General features: G+C 40.0%; 1 protein-coding gene, 1 non-coding gene and 1 pseudogene across 3 annotated transcripts in view; 2 read left to right on the top strand and 1 right to left on the bottom strand.

Moving 5' to 3' along the window:
- Virma (vir like m6A methyltransferase associated) overlaps positions 1 to 17184 on the bottom strand; it is a 64869-nt gene that overhangs the window by 6949 nt on the left and 40736 nt on the right. The window contains exons 12-20 of one of the 2 annotated variants that reach the window (XM_021159733.3): positions 16024 to 16117; positions 15339 to 15883; positions 14592 to 14827; positions 13590 to 13842; positions 10656 to 10873; positions 8089 to 8221; positions 2389 to 2541; positions 1814 to 1974; positions 225 to 321 (exon numbers count right to left, since the gene is read on the bottom strand). In XM_021159733.3, the coding sequence (XP_021015392.1) occupies positions 225 to 321; positions 1814 to 1974; positions 2389 to 2541; positions 8089 to 8221; positions 10656 to 10873; positions 13590 to 13842; positions 14592 to 14827; positions 15339 to 15883; positions 16024 to 16117 (1890 nt within the window). The remainder of the gene's footprint in view (positions 1 to 224; positions 322 to 1813; positions 1975 to 2388; positions 2542 to 8088; positions 8222 to 10655; positions 10874 to 13589; positions 13843 to 14591; positions 14828 to 15338; positions 15884 to 16023; positions 16118 to 17184) is intronic. The other variant, XM_085839498.1, reaches the window with a different exon arrangement.
- LOC147004428 (U6 spliceosomal RNA) lies at positions 6309 to 6410 on the top strand. The gene has a single exon (XR_015047471.1). It is a non-coding gene; the product is annotated as a U6 spliceosomal RNA (small nuclear RNA).
- LOC115031044 (U6atac minor spliceosomal RNA) lies at positions 11405 to 11506 on the top strand (annotated as a pseudogene).

Raw genomic sequence — 17184 nt, forward strand, 5'->3', positions numbered from 1 at the left:
CAAAATACAAACTACTAACTAGATCAACGAAATGAAATGAATAGTATCAAAGTGATGAGTTCTAGATTTCAATAAAGTGGGAGACTGTCATAGAGATAACATGAATTTGTCCTCAAATGGACCTTAAGTGTACAGTACATAAACTGTTAGAATGTTATCAACATACAAAGAAGCCAACAGAAATATCAACTTTTTCTAAAGATAAGTAATAAAATCTTTTATACCAAATCCAAGTCTGTATCGATCTCTTCAGCCTGAAATGGAGTAAACCACATAGATTTCAACTGATCGTCCATGACATCAGCCAACACATATGCAGTCCTAGAATATGGAAAAAGTATCTGGTCAAAAGCAGAATCTCAAAATAAAGTATCTTATCTAAGTAAAATAATTAAAATTATTATCCTCCAGAGTATTAACAGGATTAGCCCTTAATCATTCAAAAAGCTATTCAAGAATCAGGTATCCTTAAAAGCCAAAGATTCAGAAAACAAACCTGAATTTGGTGGGGCTGGGGAGAGACCAATGAAATGACTCCTAATGATCTGCTGCACCTGCAGCTCGGGGCCTGGTCTAGTCTTCAGAGAGGCTGCCTCTGGCAGCTGATGGGAGCAAATACGGAGACCCAGAGCCAAACATTAAGTGGAAAGAATGCCCAGAGTGGAGGTTTCCAGTGGGTCTGTCCCCTTGAAGCTCATGGAACCCCAGGGAAAAGAGGAAAGAGAAATTGTGGGGGCCAGAGAAAGAGAGGAAACTGGAAGAGTGCAGTCTGCAGAGCCCCTCCAAAAACAACTAAGCAGGGCTCGTGGGGGCTCACAGGGACTGAAGCAGCAATCACAGAAGAGCCTCCATGGGTCTGCCCTACATCCTGTGCATCCATGTTATGGTTGCTGGCTTGTTGTTTGGGGTGTGGGGGGCTCCTGACAGTAGGAGTGTGGGTGTCCTGACTCTTTTGACTGCTTTTGGGACCCTTTTCCTTTTCCTCCTACTGGATTGCCTCCCTCAGCCTGATGTAAGGGCTTGTGCCTGGCCTTACTGTATATTGCTGTGGCATATCTGGCTAATGTCCCTGGGAGGCCTGTTCTTTTTTTGGCCAAGGAGGGGATGCTGTGAATCTCAGAAGAGGGGAAGTTGTAAAGGAACTGGGAGGAGTGCCTTGAGAAAGGAAGCAGGAGAAGCTGCCGTGAGAATGTATTGTGTAAGGAAAAAAACATCCAACTCTAATAGGCTTGTGGCTCTCCGTAAATCAAACAGAGCCTGGATTTATTTCCAAAAATGCAGGTTGATAGCACTGTACCAATTTGAATAGAAACTGCTAATATATAAATTTTCTAAATACAGAAACTAATTGTGTCATGTTAGATGGTCAATAAGGCTACAATACTCTAAAGGTCAAGAGAGAGATACCCTCAGTTCAGTATCACAGCTCACACCCACCATTCTAGTAGTCAGAAGGCTTAGGCAGGAGAATCACAAATTCTAAGCCAGCCTAATCTATATGAAATCCTATTTTCAAAGGAACAACCACAAAAAAGAAGTTATATGTTCTCAAAGCTTGGGTCAGTCAACCTTGGTCTGCCAGCCTGTTTTTATTTAGGCTATATGCCAGGCATAGATGTACATTTTTAAAGTTTTTCTTAAAAAGCAAAAAGAAACAAACAAAACTATAAAATATGAAAGAGGCTGTAGATAATGTGCAGACTTTGGGATTTTTACTATTTCTTTAAAAACAAACACTTGGCTGACCCAATCTAGACTCTAGCAGCCATTCTTTAAATGTACTCTATTTAAACTCAAATCCTGGTCATTTTACCTGTTGTTAAATAAATTCTGGAGAGACTCTGGAGCTGACAGTACAGGCTCTACATCTTGGTCACTGAGAGGCAAAGGCTCACCAGATGACTCCAGCATCTGCTTCAGTCCAATTACATTATCCAGCAAAGACTCCAGACTGTCATCATCTTTAGAATGTTCCTAGACACAGCACAAGCAATGAGAGGGTGCCAACAAAGAAAACCATAGCACTTAAGCCTTATCTACTGACGGGAGCCAAAGAGGTGGAAGTATACACTACAACTCTGGAACAGCATCCAGTCACCAACTTAACAGTGAACATATTAAGTAAGACATCAAAGCCGCTTGTCATTTTATCTCTAAACGGTGGCAGCAGAGGCATCCTGCACTCAAAAGTAAACAGTTCACACACAACTCCTCCCTCTGTTTACTCCTGAGACTCATGCCATGACGGAGAAGTGCACTCCACATCATTGATCCAAAGAGTTCCCCAGCTGAGGGTCCCTCATTCAAGCGGTCACCACAGAAAGGTGGGGTCAGCCACCCTGAGAAGGAGCACTGATTCATTACTATGTTTTCTAGGTTTCTTTTTACCAAAACAAGCTTCTCTAGTTCAAGGAACAGACTCTCTGGACTCTCTTCTTTGCTCTGTAGGAGCTGTTTTAACTCTGCAGCGTTAAGACTCATCGTCCGGGGTGGGTGAGCGCCCTCTACCTCCATGAGACCACTATCGTCTCCACAACAGCCCTGTAAATGTCACACACAAGGTAAGTTTGAGAACAGAGAAATCTACAACGATGCTTCTAAATTTATTCATCTATTTCAACCATTTGCTATGATGTCCCCTCAACACTATAATTTTTACAACCCAACAGATGCTAGTTTTAAAAAGGACACAGTTAACCGGGCGTGGTGGCGCACACCTTTAATCCCAGCACTTGGGAGGCAGAGGCAGGCAGATTTCTGAGTTCAAGGCCAGCTTGGTCTACAGAGTGAGTTCCAGGGCAGCCAGGAGTACACAGAGAAGCCCTGTCTCGAAAAACCAATAAATAAACAAATAAACAAACAAATAAATAAACAGGTAAACACATATATTTAAATTACTGACATATATTTCTCAATAGCAAACACTTGCATTGCTAGAACAGATAGCTGACATGTTGGAGAGGCAAGAAGATGCCTACAAGAACAAAGAACTGAAGCAACCTGAATTACATCTCTGAAGACAAAAGAGGCACTAAGAACAGCAACTATCACATGCAAGACCTGCCACACAAAAACACAAGTATTTTCTACTTTAAAATCATATGTATTATAAACACACAAAAAGATGCATGTTAGACAGTTCTGTACATGCAAGGAGTAGTGACAAGCCCAGCATCCCTTGTTTTAAATGACTCAAAAGGAACTATGTTCTACCAGGAATAAAATCTCAAAATAAAAGTGTCACTACCTATCCTGATGCAGGATTTAATGCCTTTGTGTTGAATTTTCCTAAATTTAGGTACACCGTGTGTGTGCAGGAACCCGTGAGGACCAGAGGGTGTCAGATCCCCTAAGACTGGAGTCACAAGCAGTTCTTGCTGCCTGTGTGGGTGCTGGGAACCAGGGCCTCTGCAATGGTAGTGTACACTCTCAACCACTGATCTCTCCAGCCCTGATGATTTAGTATTTTTAACTGCCACAAACATTTACAATTTTGTTTGCAATTCATAACATTTGTCCTGAAAATGCTCAAATGTCAAAAACAAACTGAACATTCTTCTTTTTAAAAAAATAATATAAGTTCCCATGTAGCCCAAATTGGCCTCAAACTCGCTGTTGGCCTCGACCTGGTCCTCCTGCCTCCATTTCCCAATTGCATGGATAACAAGCATGTGCTACCTAACTGGGCTATTGAATGAAAGACTTCTCTTCACAGTGAGCCTGATGGGGGCACTTGCTCTTTTCAGAGAACACCAGGCTAAGGAAGTAAGGGCACTGGCTTTAACCAGAAACCCACAAGCCCCTGGGTCTATAGTTGTACGGCTGTATGCTGAATGGTGGATTATCTAATCCATGTGTTCTTAGAGAAAAAGATAAATTCAAACAGTGTGCTGAAGGAGTCAAGGCTCTACTCAGACTATCCTCTAAAGGTGCACTTTATAAACTGAAAGATTCTATACATCTCTAAGAACCCAACCCGACCAAACAGTTTGCTTATTTTGTTGGTGTACTTGCAGTGGGGATCAAACCCAGGTTCTATACCTACTACTAGGCAAGTGCTCCACCACTGAGCTACAGTCTCAGACCCTAGGAAGTTTGTAAACAAAACACAATACTTACATTGTAACCCATTTGCTTCTAATTAAAAGTAGTCTTAGAAAATGGAGGATCAATAGCTGAGCAGAGGTAATGCATACCTTTAATCCCAGCACATGGGAGGCAGAAGCAGGTATCTAGCCTGATACATACATACATACATACATACATACATATCCATCCATCCATCCATCCATCCCGGAGTCTTCCTGCTACTGGTACTGTTGGGTAAACTGAGCAATGTGCTGAGGAAACATGTGCTGTGGGGGTAGAACAGTTCCAGGACAGCTAGGGCTACACAGAGAAACTCTGTCTCAGGGGCCAGGGGGTTGGAGAGGTGGGTAGAGGGTCAAATTTACAATATGGTGACAAGTAATAACAATTCTTAAGGGTTTTACAAACTAAACTCCTGTGTGGTTTCAGGAAAATAGACATTTTATTAAATTTGTGTGTGAATCCCTCATAAATTTTATCTGTCAAACATTATCTATTAAGTTATATAACACCAGTCAAGTGTAATGGCGACTTTTATAATCCAAGCAACTAGGGGAAGAGACAAGAAGACAGCAAGTTCAAGGACAGTCTAGACAGTTCAATGACATCACACTACAAAAGGAAAGAAGGACTGGGGATGTAGTTCAGTGGTAGAACACTTGCCTAGGGTGTGCTAGGTCCTATCTGAGTTCAGTCCCCAGCAACATACACACAAAAATTAAAAAGAAGAACACAAAAAGAATGACTCACCACAAACAGCCTCAGAGATTGTGACACACCACCAAAGTCATTTAAGTACTAAATTAAGCATTCCAAAAGGACACCAGTAAGGGCCACACCAAACCTAACACCAATCCCAGGAACTCACACCGTACAAAGAGAGAATGGAAGCCCAGAAGTTGTCCCCTAACTTCCACAGGGCATTTTTAATTTTTTAGAAAAGATTTATTTGCTTAGTTTATGTAAATACACTGTCACTGTGTTCAGACACCAGGAGAGGGCATCAGATGCCATTACAGACGGTTGTGAGCCACCATGTGGTTGCTGGGAACTGAACTCAGGACCTCTGGAAGATCAGTCAGTGCTCTTAACCACTGAGCCATCTCTCCAGCCCCAGCAGCATTTAATTTAAGAGTTTCAAAAGAGGAGGAAAGACCCAGAATATCTGAGGAGATAAGGTTGCATGCCTCCCAAACTTATGAACTATACTGATCTACACTTCCAAGGAATGACCAAACTCCAAGTATGAAAATCATGATGAGATCCACAAACAGATACCATTTAGGGCCAATCTAACCACCCACATGGCTATTGAATGACTAAAAGGTGGATAGTTCTCATGTGTAGATTTGTTGGACACAGAGTGACTCTTGTGCAAGACAAGGGAGACTTCACCAAGCTCATAGAATGGTGCTCATTTTAAAACATACAAATTATTCTTTTCTGACATCATCTGCTGTTGGGACCATGGGTGAATCAGATTAACTACAACTTTAGGAAACAAAATTGTAAAGATCAACAAAACTGACAAACATTTAACCAGACTTAGGAAAAGAAAACAGAGAAAGAAAGAACACAGAAAGCAGCAGAGGCGGGGCACTAGCCTAGCATGAGGCCCCAGGTTCAATATCAAGCACCACACCAAGGAACGACTCAATTTACAAAAATCAGGGGGAAAGACAAGACAGTTTACCAGAAACTTTGGAGTTTATAAGAAAATACTTAGGGGGCTGGTGAGATGGCTCAGTGGGTGAGAGCACCCGACTGCTCTTCCGAAGGTCCGGAGTTCAAATCCCAGCAACCACATGGTAGATCACAACCATCCGTAACAAGATCTGACGCCCTCTTCTGGAGTGTCTGGAGACAGCTACAGTGTACTTACATATAATAATAAATAAATAAATCTTAAAAAAAAAATACTGTAGCCGGGCGTGGTGGCGCACGCCTTTAATCCCAGCACTCAGGAGGCAGAGGCAGGCGGACTTCTGAGTTCAAGGCCAGCCTGGTCTACAAAGTGAGTTCCAGGACAGCCAAGGCTACACAGAGAAACCCTGCCTCGAAAAACCAAGAAAAAAAAAAAAAAACTTATACAATTATATGCCATCAGATACTGAAGATGAACACAGAGAAATGTATTTCCAAAAGAATGAAAAAAGAAACTCAGTCTTAGAATAATCTGAATGGACTTAATTAAATTAGTATTCTTAAAGAGAAAAGGGGCTCCTGTCAGCAGATCATTCTCTAAAATTGGAGCAACACAGAGAAGATAAGCGAGGCCCAGTACAGGGATGACATCAATTGGTGAATCATGCCATTCCTCACAAGAGAACAAAACAAAGAAAAGCCCAGACCCCAAATGGCTTCATTAGTGTTAAACAATTAGTAATCTACACCAAGCAGTGGCGGCACACACCTGTAATCTCAGCACTCAGGAAGCAGAGCCAGGCACATCTCTTTGAGGTTGTGTCCAGCCTTGTCTACTAATTGAGTTCCAGGACAGCCAGGCCAACAGAGAAACCCTGTCTTAAACATAAGCACACATACACACAACACACACACACACCGTTCACAAACTTCTAAAACCTAACAAATGAAATCTCTTCAGCTTATCAATGAAGTCAAAAAACATTACCAGAAAGGACAATTATAGACCAAGATCCCTTATGAACACATACATAAGAAATCCTTACTAAATAAAACAAATTGGATCCATAAAAGGAATCCATACATAAAAGGAATCGAACTGGACTAATCCCAGGAAAACAATGTGGGTTCAATAATCAAAACCTAATCCACTTATAGTAATACAAAGAAAACCCATGTGATTATCACAATAGAATCACATAAAGCATTTAACAAAATTCAACAACCTTTCACAACACAGACACATAATATGTAACCCTGGCTAGCCTGGAACTCACTATGTAAACAGACTAGGCTAGCCCTGAACTCATGTCATTCCTCCTTTCTGTGTGAGTGCTAGGATCAGAAGCATGGACCACCAAGAAGAGGAAAACTTTGACAACAAAACTGGAGGACAATATCAGACAGGATAGGTTACCAAAAAAAAAAAAAAAAAAAAAAATCTTACAAATCACATACAGTTTCTCACAGAAGCTGTTATTCTGTAACCCTGCAGTAAAAAGATCCTTTACAAGCTTCTCTAGACTACTGTAAACTATCAGCTGGATTTGTTTTGTTTTAAATGATTTATTTTTATTTTATGTGCAGTGGTGTTTTGCCTCCATGTATGCCTGTGTGATGGTATCAGATCCCTGGAGCTGAAGTTACAGACAATGGGGACCTGACATGTGGGTGCTAGGAACTGAACCTGGGTCTTCTGGAAGAGCAGCCAATGCTCTTAACCACTGAGTCAGCTCTCCAGCCACCATAAGATGAATTTCTTAAACAGTATATACTGTTGAAAAGTATATACTGGCACACACACGGCACAATCTTTTTTATGAAAGGCTGGATTATTCTGCAATAAAAATATGCAAGAACTCAGTTTCTAATAATGTGTATAATAAAGTTTGGGGACAGAGACAACACTGTCAAACTTATTTAACCTCAAGTCTTTACTCTCTCCCTCTTTTTTTGAGTTTGGTTGGTTGGTCGGTTTTTCAAGACATGGTTTCTCTGGGTAGCTCTGGCTGTACTGGAACTCTCTCTATAGACCAGGCTAGCCTCAGACTATAAGATCCACCTACCTCTGCCTTCCAAGTGCTGGGTTTAAAGGAGTACACCACCACACAGGGTCCCCAAGTATTTCTTAAGAATGGCTTATTAATGGCTTGTGGAGTATGGACCACTACAGAAGGGTCTTAATCATATTTGAACAAGCATGAACAAAAAACAGCTATTCTGTCTTTTGGACGGCATTCCACTTTACAGGGAGATAAAAAAAAGGTATCGCTCTAAGTTCCAAGATACGTTTTTAATTGAAGTAATCCATAACGCTTTAAAGAAATCAAATAAAAATGATAAATGCACACTAACCATAGCATCAGCATTGAGGATCTGTCTCATGAAGTCCAGAGACGCCGATGCAAGCTCGCCAGTGTCCTTACTGAATGTGCTGACCACTCGCTTCAGCAAACTATGCAGAGCACTACTGTTCTTCCTTAAAGAGCTGAAATCAAAGGCAACAGCAGACACATTAAGAACTGTAATGAAAATACGCCAGGCATAGTGTTGCACACCTGTACTCCCAGTTCTCAGAGGGCAGAAATGAGGAAAGCTCTCAGCCACTGCTTCTCAGCTTTCTAATACAGTTCTTTATCCTATGGTGACCTCCAACCATTAAATTATTTCGTTGCTACTTTATAACTGTAATTTTGCTACTGATAAAAATTGTAATGTAGAATAACTGATATGTGACATCTGTGAAAGTGCTGCTCAACACTCAGCAGAGTGGAGACCTACAGGTTGAGAACTACCATGCTAGGCCAACCAGGGCTTCAAAATGAGGTACTGTCTCAAAAGGATCTAAGACAAAACAAAACAACAACAACAAAAAAGAGATAATACATCAAAATGTTGAGTATATAAGAGTAGTATGAGAAACAACTAAGTTCAGAAAATTTATTTTACCATTTAAAAAAACATAAAGATATATTTAGGTGTCTCTGTTCACAAATTTAGCCTTTAAAAAATCACTTCATTTTAATCTTCAATTACATTATTTTTTTCCTTTTTCTTTTTTGGGGGGGTGGGAGAGGGGCACGTACTCACTATGCAGGGCAGGCTAATCTCAAATTCACAATCCTCCTGCCTCAGTTTTCCAGTTGCTATGATTATAGATATGTATCTCCATGCCTGGCATTTACTAAAAAACTTCCTTCAGAAAATAAATTTTCAAAACCTATCACAAGCAACTTACTAGTTTCCTATCTAAATTTCTTTTCATGATGTGAAGGTTTCCCTAACAAAGAAGGGTAAGCACTAGCTCAGAGACTAACCTGGGAAAGCTAACTTAAGAATTACAAAGAATAACAAAGAAAAACAAAGGCCTAAACAGAGGTGCAACTGCTTAGGAACCAGACGGCAGGCTCTGTGGGCTATTCACAACGCATGTGTTAACTACTGCAGACAGGCATGGTGGGGAGTGGTGCTGGACATGCACAGATGATCTTCCAGCAACACCTTATCTGCAGTAACTACAGAAAACCAGACTCAGCCAACCCCAATACAAAAAGACTTTTGCATAACAAACCCCCTTGGTGTGTATCGAAAATCCTGATCATAATTAGTCTATACACTTACATGGTTTTTAGTTTCAACAAAATTTCAAGGGAAAACCATTTCAATATTCAGCTGTCTTTTAAGCTACAACCTAACCAGACAAATGGAATAAGTATGATGTTAATACTAAACAAGCAGTGTTATCCCATTTACCAAACAGGTCAGTCTGTGAGATGCCATTGGATAAGACATGCATGCACATAAAGCAACATAAAGGGAAGAAAGGCCAGCCTCCTGCTCTTGAGAATTTTTTATCACAGTCAGAAAGTCATGACAAATAGGAACAAAATCAGACCTAAAGAAAAAGGTAATAATAAAAAAATAAGAGGCTCAAAACTACCAGCCCAATTTCTAGAGACTTCAAAGAAAGAAAAAAAAAAAGCTGAAGTAAATGATTTAGGTTTGTAATTGATCTAAGAAAGCCTGGAGTCTGTACTGAGCATTTGGTTCACGGCTATAATCTTAGCATTCCAGAGGCTGAGGATCACATGTTCCAGGCTACCCCAGGCTATAGAACAAGGCCCTTTCTCAACAAACAACCCAAAACAACAATAACCAAAAAATCTACAACTAATATATCTATTAAAAAAAAAAAAAAAAAGCCCTGGCAAACCCAGGACATGGTGGCATGTCTCTCATGTCTCTCATCTGACTACTCTGGAGACTGAGCTTGCAGGGCTGAAGCCCACGCGTCTGAGGCCAACCTGAGCAACACAGGAAGGCGCCATGTCAATAAGACAGACAAAACAACCCTGATGAACCTAAGTAGTCACTGGGACTCTAACGCAATGGTGATGGAGCAAATAGGAGATACACTTTGGAAAACACCTTGGCAGCTTTAGATTCCTTAAACAGTCACCTATCGCATGGCCGGGTAATCCCACTCTGAGATACCTAGACAAAAGAAATAAGTTTTCTTTTCTTTTCTTTTCTTTTTTGGTTTTTCGAGACAGGGTTTCTCTGTATAGCCCTGGCTGTCCTGGAACTCACTTTGTAGACCAGGCTGGTCTTCAACTCAGAAATCCACCTGCCTCTGCCTCCCAAGTGCTGGGATTAAAGGTGTGCGCCACCATGCCCAGCCCGAAATAAATTTTCAAGTGCACCCAGAAATCCTTATGCAGACTTATAACAGTGCCACTCATAAGTCTCAGAAAGTAGAACTCAGACAGAAGAGACTGTAAAATCCACTACTATCTGCCAATGAGACTCAGCCACAAACAAAATTTTCCCTGTGAAAGAGGCCATACTTCGAACCTTCCATATTAGTACGGATTAACTAAATGAGGGGTGGGGCATAGTATATTAAATTCTCCAAAGCCTACCTTTTCAGGTGAAACAATCCATAATCATGCTCTGCAAGAAACATCATTGTGCGAACACATGTCAGCAGACAGTTGTAACTGCTTTCAGAGTTGGCTAGAGTCGCCAGTAGACAGTCGCAGATTGCAGTCATCAGCTCTTTACTTGGTAGGGAGTTAGAGAGCTGTTCAAGCTCAGAGCCAGGACCTTCAGAAGGGCTTGGCAAAATGAGTGCAATGTCCTGGGGGGCAGGGAGAAACATTTCCAAATGAGTATCACCATCCACTGTTTCTGACACACACCAATTAATACTTAGTAACAATCTCATTAAAATGTTGTTGGGGGCTCAGCAGTTACAAGCACTGGCATTCACATGGTGGGTCACAACCACACGAAGCTCAAGTCCCAGCAGATCTGATGCCCTCTTCGGACCTGTACAGGCATGCATTTTTAATTTTCCTAAAAGACATTCTAATAGATATATTAGTTGTAGATTTTTTGGTTATTGTTGTTTTGGGTTGTTTGTTGAGAAAGGGCCTTGTTCTATAGCCTGGGTTAGCCTAGAAAATGCATTCAGACAAAAGAATCATACAAGTAAATAAAAATTTTTAAATTATTGTTATGATTCCATCCCCAAAATAGATTCAAACAGATAAAGAACATATACTCTTTTATAATAAATTACTGTAAGAATGTATATCTAAGGAATTAGACACAGTCCTTTACTTCACACTATTTTTTACCTTTAAAGAATCTTTTAAAATTTATTTTCCATTTACATAAAAGAAGAGTTTAGCATTGCCTTTGACAAGGACGGAAGAGTCACCCTAGCCTAACAACATCCATACATATAAGATATCATCAGCCACTTTTGGTGACTCGGACTCAGAAAGACACATGCCACCACTGTTCTCTCTCGTGTGGATTTGGCTTCTCATTTTCACGTCATCAAAATAGGTGTGAATGTGGTATAGATCATGAAACTAAAAGGGGGCTGTGTAAGGGGAAAGGGGTTTCAGGAAGAGGACGAGGGAGTATACTATTAATACTACATGAGATGTGAAGATAGAACAAAGACTCACGCAGGCAAAGGGTATGAATCCAGACAGGAGTGTGGCAGGAGAGGAGCAGAGGAGGGCTGAGTAAAACATAGTATATGTGAACATGTTGTCATCTGCTGGGACAGTCAGTTTCCTTCAGGGATGTAGCCCCTGAAGTGTGAGATGGCCCTACACTCATGTATATGCTGGGAGCACTAAATGGACTCAGTAGGTTGGGGGTGGGGAGAGGAACACACAAGATTACAAGATAATAATGGCGAGTTAGGACTGGGGTGAACTGGTGGGTGGAATTGATCAAAACACATTGTATGTGTTTATGAAATTCACTGATATATTTGTACTTTACAGTAAAAGAAAAAGAATGACCTTTATAATGAACTGACCAGGACAGACTTTCAATTTTAAAATGGTTTTTTTTTGTTTTTTTTTGTTTTTTTTTGTAAAATACTTTAAATCAGTCAGTCTACTATTAACTGATTCACACTCCTTTTTAGATTATAGAGGCTTCTAGAAATAAATTTTTTTGGCTAAAATCTTAAATTTATCAACATCAGAATTTAAAACTTCATTAAAAGGCATGGACAGAGCAAACAAACTTTAGGTACAATCTCCAGTTAAATGTCTCCCTCTAATTTTTAACTTTTAAAACTCAAGTTTTCAGGCTGGAGAGATGGCTCAGCGGTTAAGAGCACTGACTGCTCTTCCAGAGGTCCTGAGTTCAAATCCCAGCAACCACATGGTGGCTCACAACCATCTGCAATAAGATCTGATGCCCTCTTCTGGTGTGTCTGAAGACCGCTACAGTGTACTCATATATAATAAATAAATCTTAAAAAAAAAAAAAAAAAAACCCTCAAGTTTTCTAGTGTTAAGCAAGTGGAGCTAACTACACATACAGCAGCGTTCAGTACTCATTTACAGAAGTCACCTGGGCTTTCAGGGGCATGTAGACACAGATTTGCATCAGAAGGGAGTGAAAAGGGCAGCAAGGGGTCAACAGTCCTGGGACTCAGAGAGTTACTTAATGTGCACCAATCACAGAAGCCTTAAACTTTCAACCAGGGCCACAGTTATCATCTACCACTTCTGAAAACAAGCCACATGCAAAAGTGCCCCTGAGTCTTCAATGTAACCAAACTGCACTTTCATCAGCCAACACAGGCTCTGAGTGAAAATATTCTCTCTGGGAAAAAAAATCACATCTGATGACTAGCTGGCATGAGCCTTCTGACTAGTTAAAAATGTGTTACTACATGGAAATGTTCTTTAAAGATTCCAAACAATGGAAAGAGAACCCCTGTCTCATGACCGTATAAACAAGTCAACAGCATGGAAAGCAGCTGCAAGCATCACTTGGAATACACTACACTGCAGTGAATCCTGCTGCTTCAAGCCGTCCTCACAAAGTTGGCCTTGAGGCACACACTGCAATCCTAGGACTTGGGAGAATTAATATCAGGAATTAAAGGTCAGCCATGGCTACCTAGCAAGTTTGAGGCTAGTCGGGGATACAAAAGACTAACCATACAAAGAAGTCATCCTTACAAGAGACCAACATATTAACTCGACCAAAGTCAAAGTTATAAAACTAAATGATGTACTTAGGAAAAAAGTAACACAGTAAATATTAATCACCCATAAAAAGTACTGAAACTTTTGCATAAAAGCTATTACCCAGGTTGGCAATAATACTACACAAGGAAAATCTCCTCAGAGACCCAAAGGTTAAGCCAAATAAAACTACCATGCACGAACTTAATTTGCTTGTCTTCTACTTACCAAACTCCCTAAATAACCCAAAAGTAATACACCATGAGCAAGCTGCATTGTTTACTCTCACAATTACTAGACAGGAGTTACACCAACACAAACGATGACAATAAAAGCAATGAATACCTGGTCACAGAGAGACTGCAAAATGGATGTGACATACTCCACGCACTGCTGGCGAGTAACACTGTCCCCAGGAGAGCGCACCAAAGCTAAGAGATCCTGGAAGATCTCTGCATATCTTTCATCGCCTTTAATAGTTCCATTAATTAGATGCAAAATAGCTAATTTACAAGCTTTGTGTGAAGCCAGCGCATCGAGAAGAGCGAGCAACCTGGTGGTTTGGCTAGTATACTGTTTTTCTTTATCTTCTGAAGTGCTGAAATAAAATCAACATGTTCAGTAAACAAGGTTCTTGACTCTAAACACAATTTCATGTTTTCTATATATCGATTCACACAAATTTTGTATAAAACATATGCCTCATTCCTTTGATATAATGATTTTTTCCAGAAGCTTATAGTCACTGTAAAATTTTATAATTTCAGGATTTCAATAATATACTTCAAGTCAGAATAGTTGTTTATACTTCACCTTTTAAAAACTGCAAAACTGGGGCAAGAAGGCGACTCAGGAGATAAAGGCACTCAGACAGAACAACCCTAGTGACCTGAGTTCAAGCCCAGAATCCACACAGAAGGAAAGAAAAAAGCAACTATATATATAAAGTCCTGACCATACATGCACACAAGCAAGCACTATGCCATCATGAAATAAAAACCCCAATCAAGACCTTCAACATGACTCACATATGAAATGAGAAGATAAAGCATTCTAAAAAATAATTTTCATATATTATAGTGTGTGTGTGTGTGTGAAATAAAAACCCCAATCAAGACCTTCAACATGACTCACATATGAAATGAGAAGATAAAGCATTCTAAAAAAATAATTTTCATATATTATAGTGTGTGTGTGTGTGTGTGTGTGTGTGTGTGTGTGTGTGTGTGTATTTATACATCCACATGTTATCTGGGCTTACTAAACCCTAGTTTCCAAACTATGTAAAAGAGGTTATCTGTGTCAAGAGTAACTTGAGGAAAACTTCTTAAGGTGGAATGAAAATACCTTTGCAAGTCTTCTACAATCAAATCCAACACAGTTCTCATGATCAGAAGAGCAGTTGGAGAGGCAAGGTCACACAATTGAACACAAATACGCCGTAACATATGTTGAATGGGCTGGCAGGTTGTGCCAGAGAAAGAACGAACTATTTCTTGGAGCAACTTTGCTTGAACATGAAGGTGCATGCTCCACAATTTTCGGGTGTTGAGTGCCACTGATATATCATGTGGCTCAATAACCTGTTAAAAAAGTATAATGTGTGTGTACATAGATTTTTTAATATTTATTATAGTCGCAAAACTGTTCAGGAAAAACTGTCATAAAAAGCACACCTTTACTGCATGCTTAAAACAGAATTCACTATTACACTATTACAAGTAAACAATTGTTTGAATCCAACAGGTCTAAAAAAAGTATTGTTCTCAGGTTGGCAGTCAGTTGAGCAGAGTCCATTGATGAAGCAATCTAATTTGCAAATTCTAAAAACATGATAAGGGGAGGAAAAAAGATTTGCAGTAACAGGAAAACGTAAGTACAAGTATACATAACAACATGATAAAACTCACTTCACAAAAGGCATTTAAAACATTACCCCACACTTCCAACTCGCTTCAGGTTCATCTCACCCTCAACTCAGTTACTCTGTCTTTGGGGAGGAGGACGAAGGCTTGCTTAGGTTTGACCAGCATCCCTGGCATTACTAAGGAGCTACTGCAGTCATTACAAGATGCATGTGATATGAAGTGGTACCTGCGTGGTCTGCATGGGCAAGGGAAGAGGCAGCAGCTCTGAAAGGAGTATGAGTCCTGAGAAGAAGCCTTCTGGAACCTTCAAGATGGAAGAGAGAACTTCCTTTAACATTAAAGACCAAGTATTATTGGCCAGAGTCTCTTCAGAGATTGTGAGCTTCTCATTAACTCCTTGTGTAAAAGTCAATAAGATATCTATGATATCGTTCTGAATTTTCTGCTCATCACTATCCAAACGACCTGAGAGAGGGATAGAGCACAGGAGCATGTGTAAAGTAACAAGTGCTGAAGGAACACGCATGTCCTTAAACTCAAAGGAGCCGCCTCGCAGGAGCTCTGTCAGCATAGTTTTAAGAAGAGTGAGCGTGCAGCGAGCCACTGAAATGGTAGTAACTCTGTGCAGGGTAGTCCCCATGTTCACATGGAGCCGCCAAGGTTGCGTCAAAATACTGTTCAATTTTTGCAGAACCCGAATAAAGGTGTCCATTCCTTCAGCAGAAAAAAGCTGAATAACAGCAAGGTTCCATTTCAGGTCTTTCTGCTGACCTTTATATGGGATAAGGAAGGAATAAGAAAAAACGAATTACTTACATGCTATCAATCAATCAATCAAGAATATTTTCAATATTTAATGAATTTAATCAGGCTTAAGTACGGAAGTTTTCAAAGTATATTAATTATATTACCTTCTACGGGAGGTGGTGGACATGCCACATTACAGAGAACACGTAAGGCAGTGGTAAGGCCAACTCCTTCTGCAGTCATCAAGTTATCAATATTCTTTAAAAAATAAAATAAAAGCAAACAAGCTTAAGTTAGTGAAGACTCTGAGCTTCTCGTGGTAGAGTGTGCATGTGAATGCACAAGGCTCTAGCTTTAATCCTCAGCACAAAGGCTTGGGCTGCACACTGTTCACTCTTTAGCATGTTTTAAGCATGACAAAGCTGGGTGTGCTACTGTAGACCAGCAAAGACAGCACTTAGGAGGCTGAAGCAAGAAGCACAGTGGTGAGTTTAAGGCCAGCCATGGGTTACACAATGAATTCCAAGACAGCCAGGGTTAGACCTATACCATGTCCAGTCTCAAAGAACACACAAACAAAAGAGACAACAAATAAGAAAAACCACACTACTAAAGAAACTTAGGTAAATTAGTTCACCTTAGGTACATTTCACTTTTTCTTGTAAAATTCTTTTTTAAGTTTTTAATGATTTATTAATTTTATCTTATATGCACTGGTGTTTTGTCTGCATGTATGTGTGCATAAGAATGTCGCACCCGCTCTGGAACTAGAGTTACAGTGAGCTGCCATGTAGGGACAGGGAATGGAACCTGAATCCTCAAAAGAGCAACCAGTGTTTTTAATGCTAACCCATCTCTCCAGCAAGTGAGTTCTAGGACAGCCAGGGCTACACAGAGAAACCCTGTCTTGAAAAAAAAAACAAAACAAAAAACAAAAAACAAAATAAAAAATCAAACATAGCATATTTGTGTATTTAAAGTACTAAAACAAAGCAGTAAATAAAAGCCTATGATTCTTTGTATTAAGAATTTAAAATAACTCTTTTCTATAGACCCATTTTATATTATTTCTCTCAAAAATGAAGCAATGGTTAAACTGACAAGTGAGCTCTTGGGTTCTGGGGTCTTTGTTTTGTTTTTGTTTTGAGCAGAGGTCTCACTAAGATACCCAGATTAGCCTCTAACTTTAATTCCACCTCCTATGCCTCATAAAGGGCTAGAATTACAGATTTGCACCACTGTGCCAGACTATATTTAAAAGGCCCCATGGTTACTAAAGTTCTTTCAAGGCTTAGAGGAAACCTTCAAACATTCATAGACTAAAT

This window comes from Mus caroli, unplaced genomic scaffold (genome assembly GCF_978045245.1).
Source record: "Mus caroli unplaced genomic scaffold, Mus_caroli_1 scaffold_6, whole genome shotgun sequence".
Classification (NCBI taxonomy): Eukaryota; Metazoa; Chordata; class Mammalia; order Rodentia; family Muridae; genus Mus; species Mus caroli.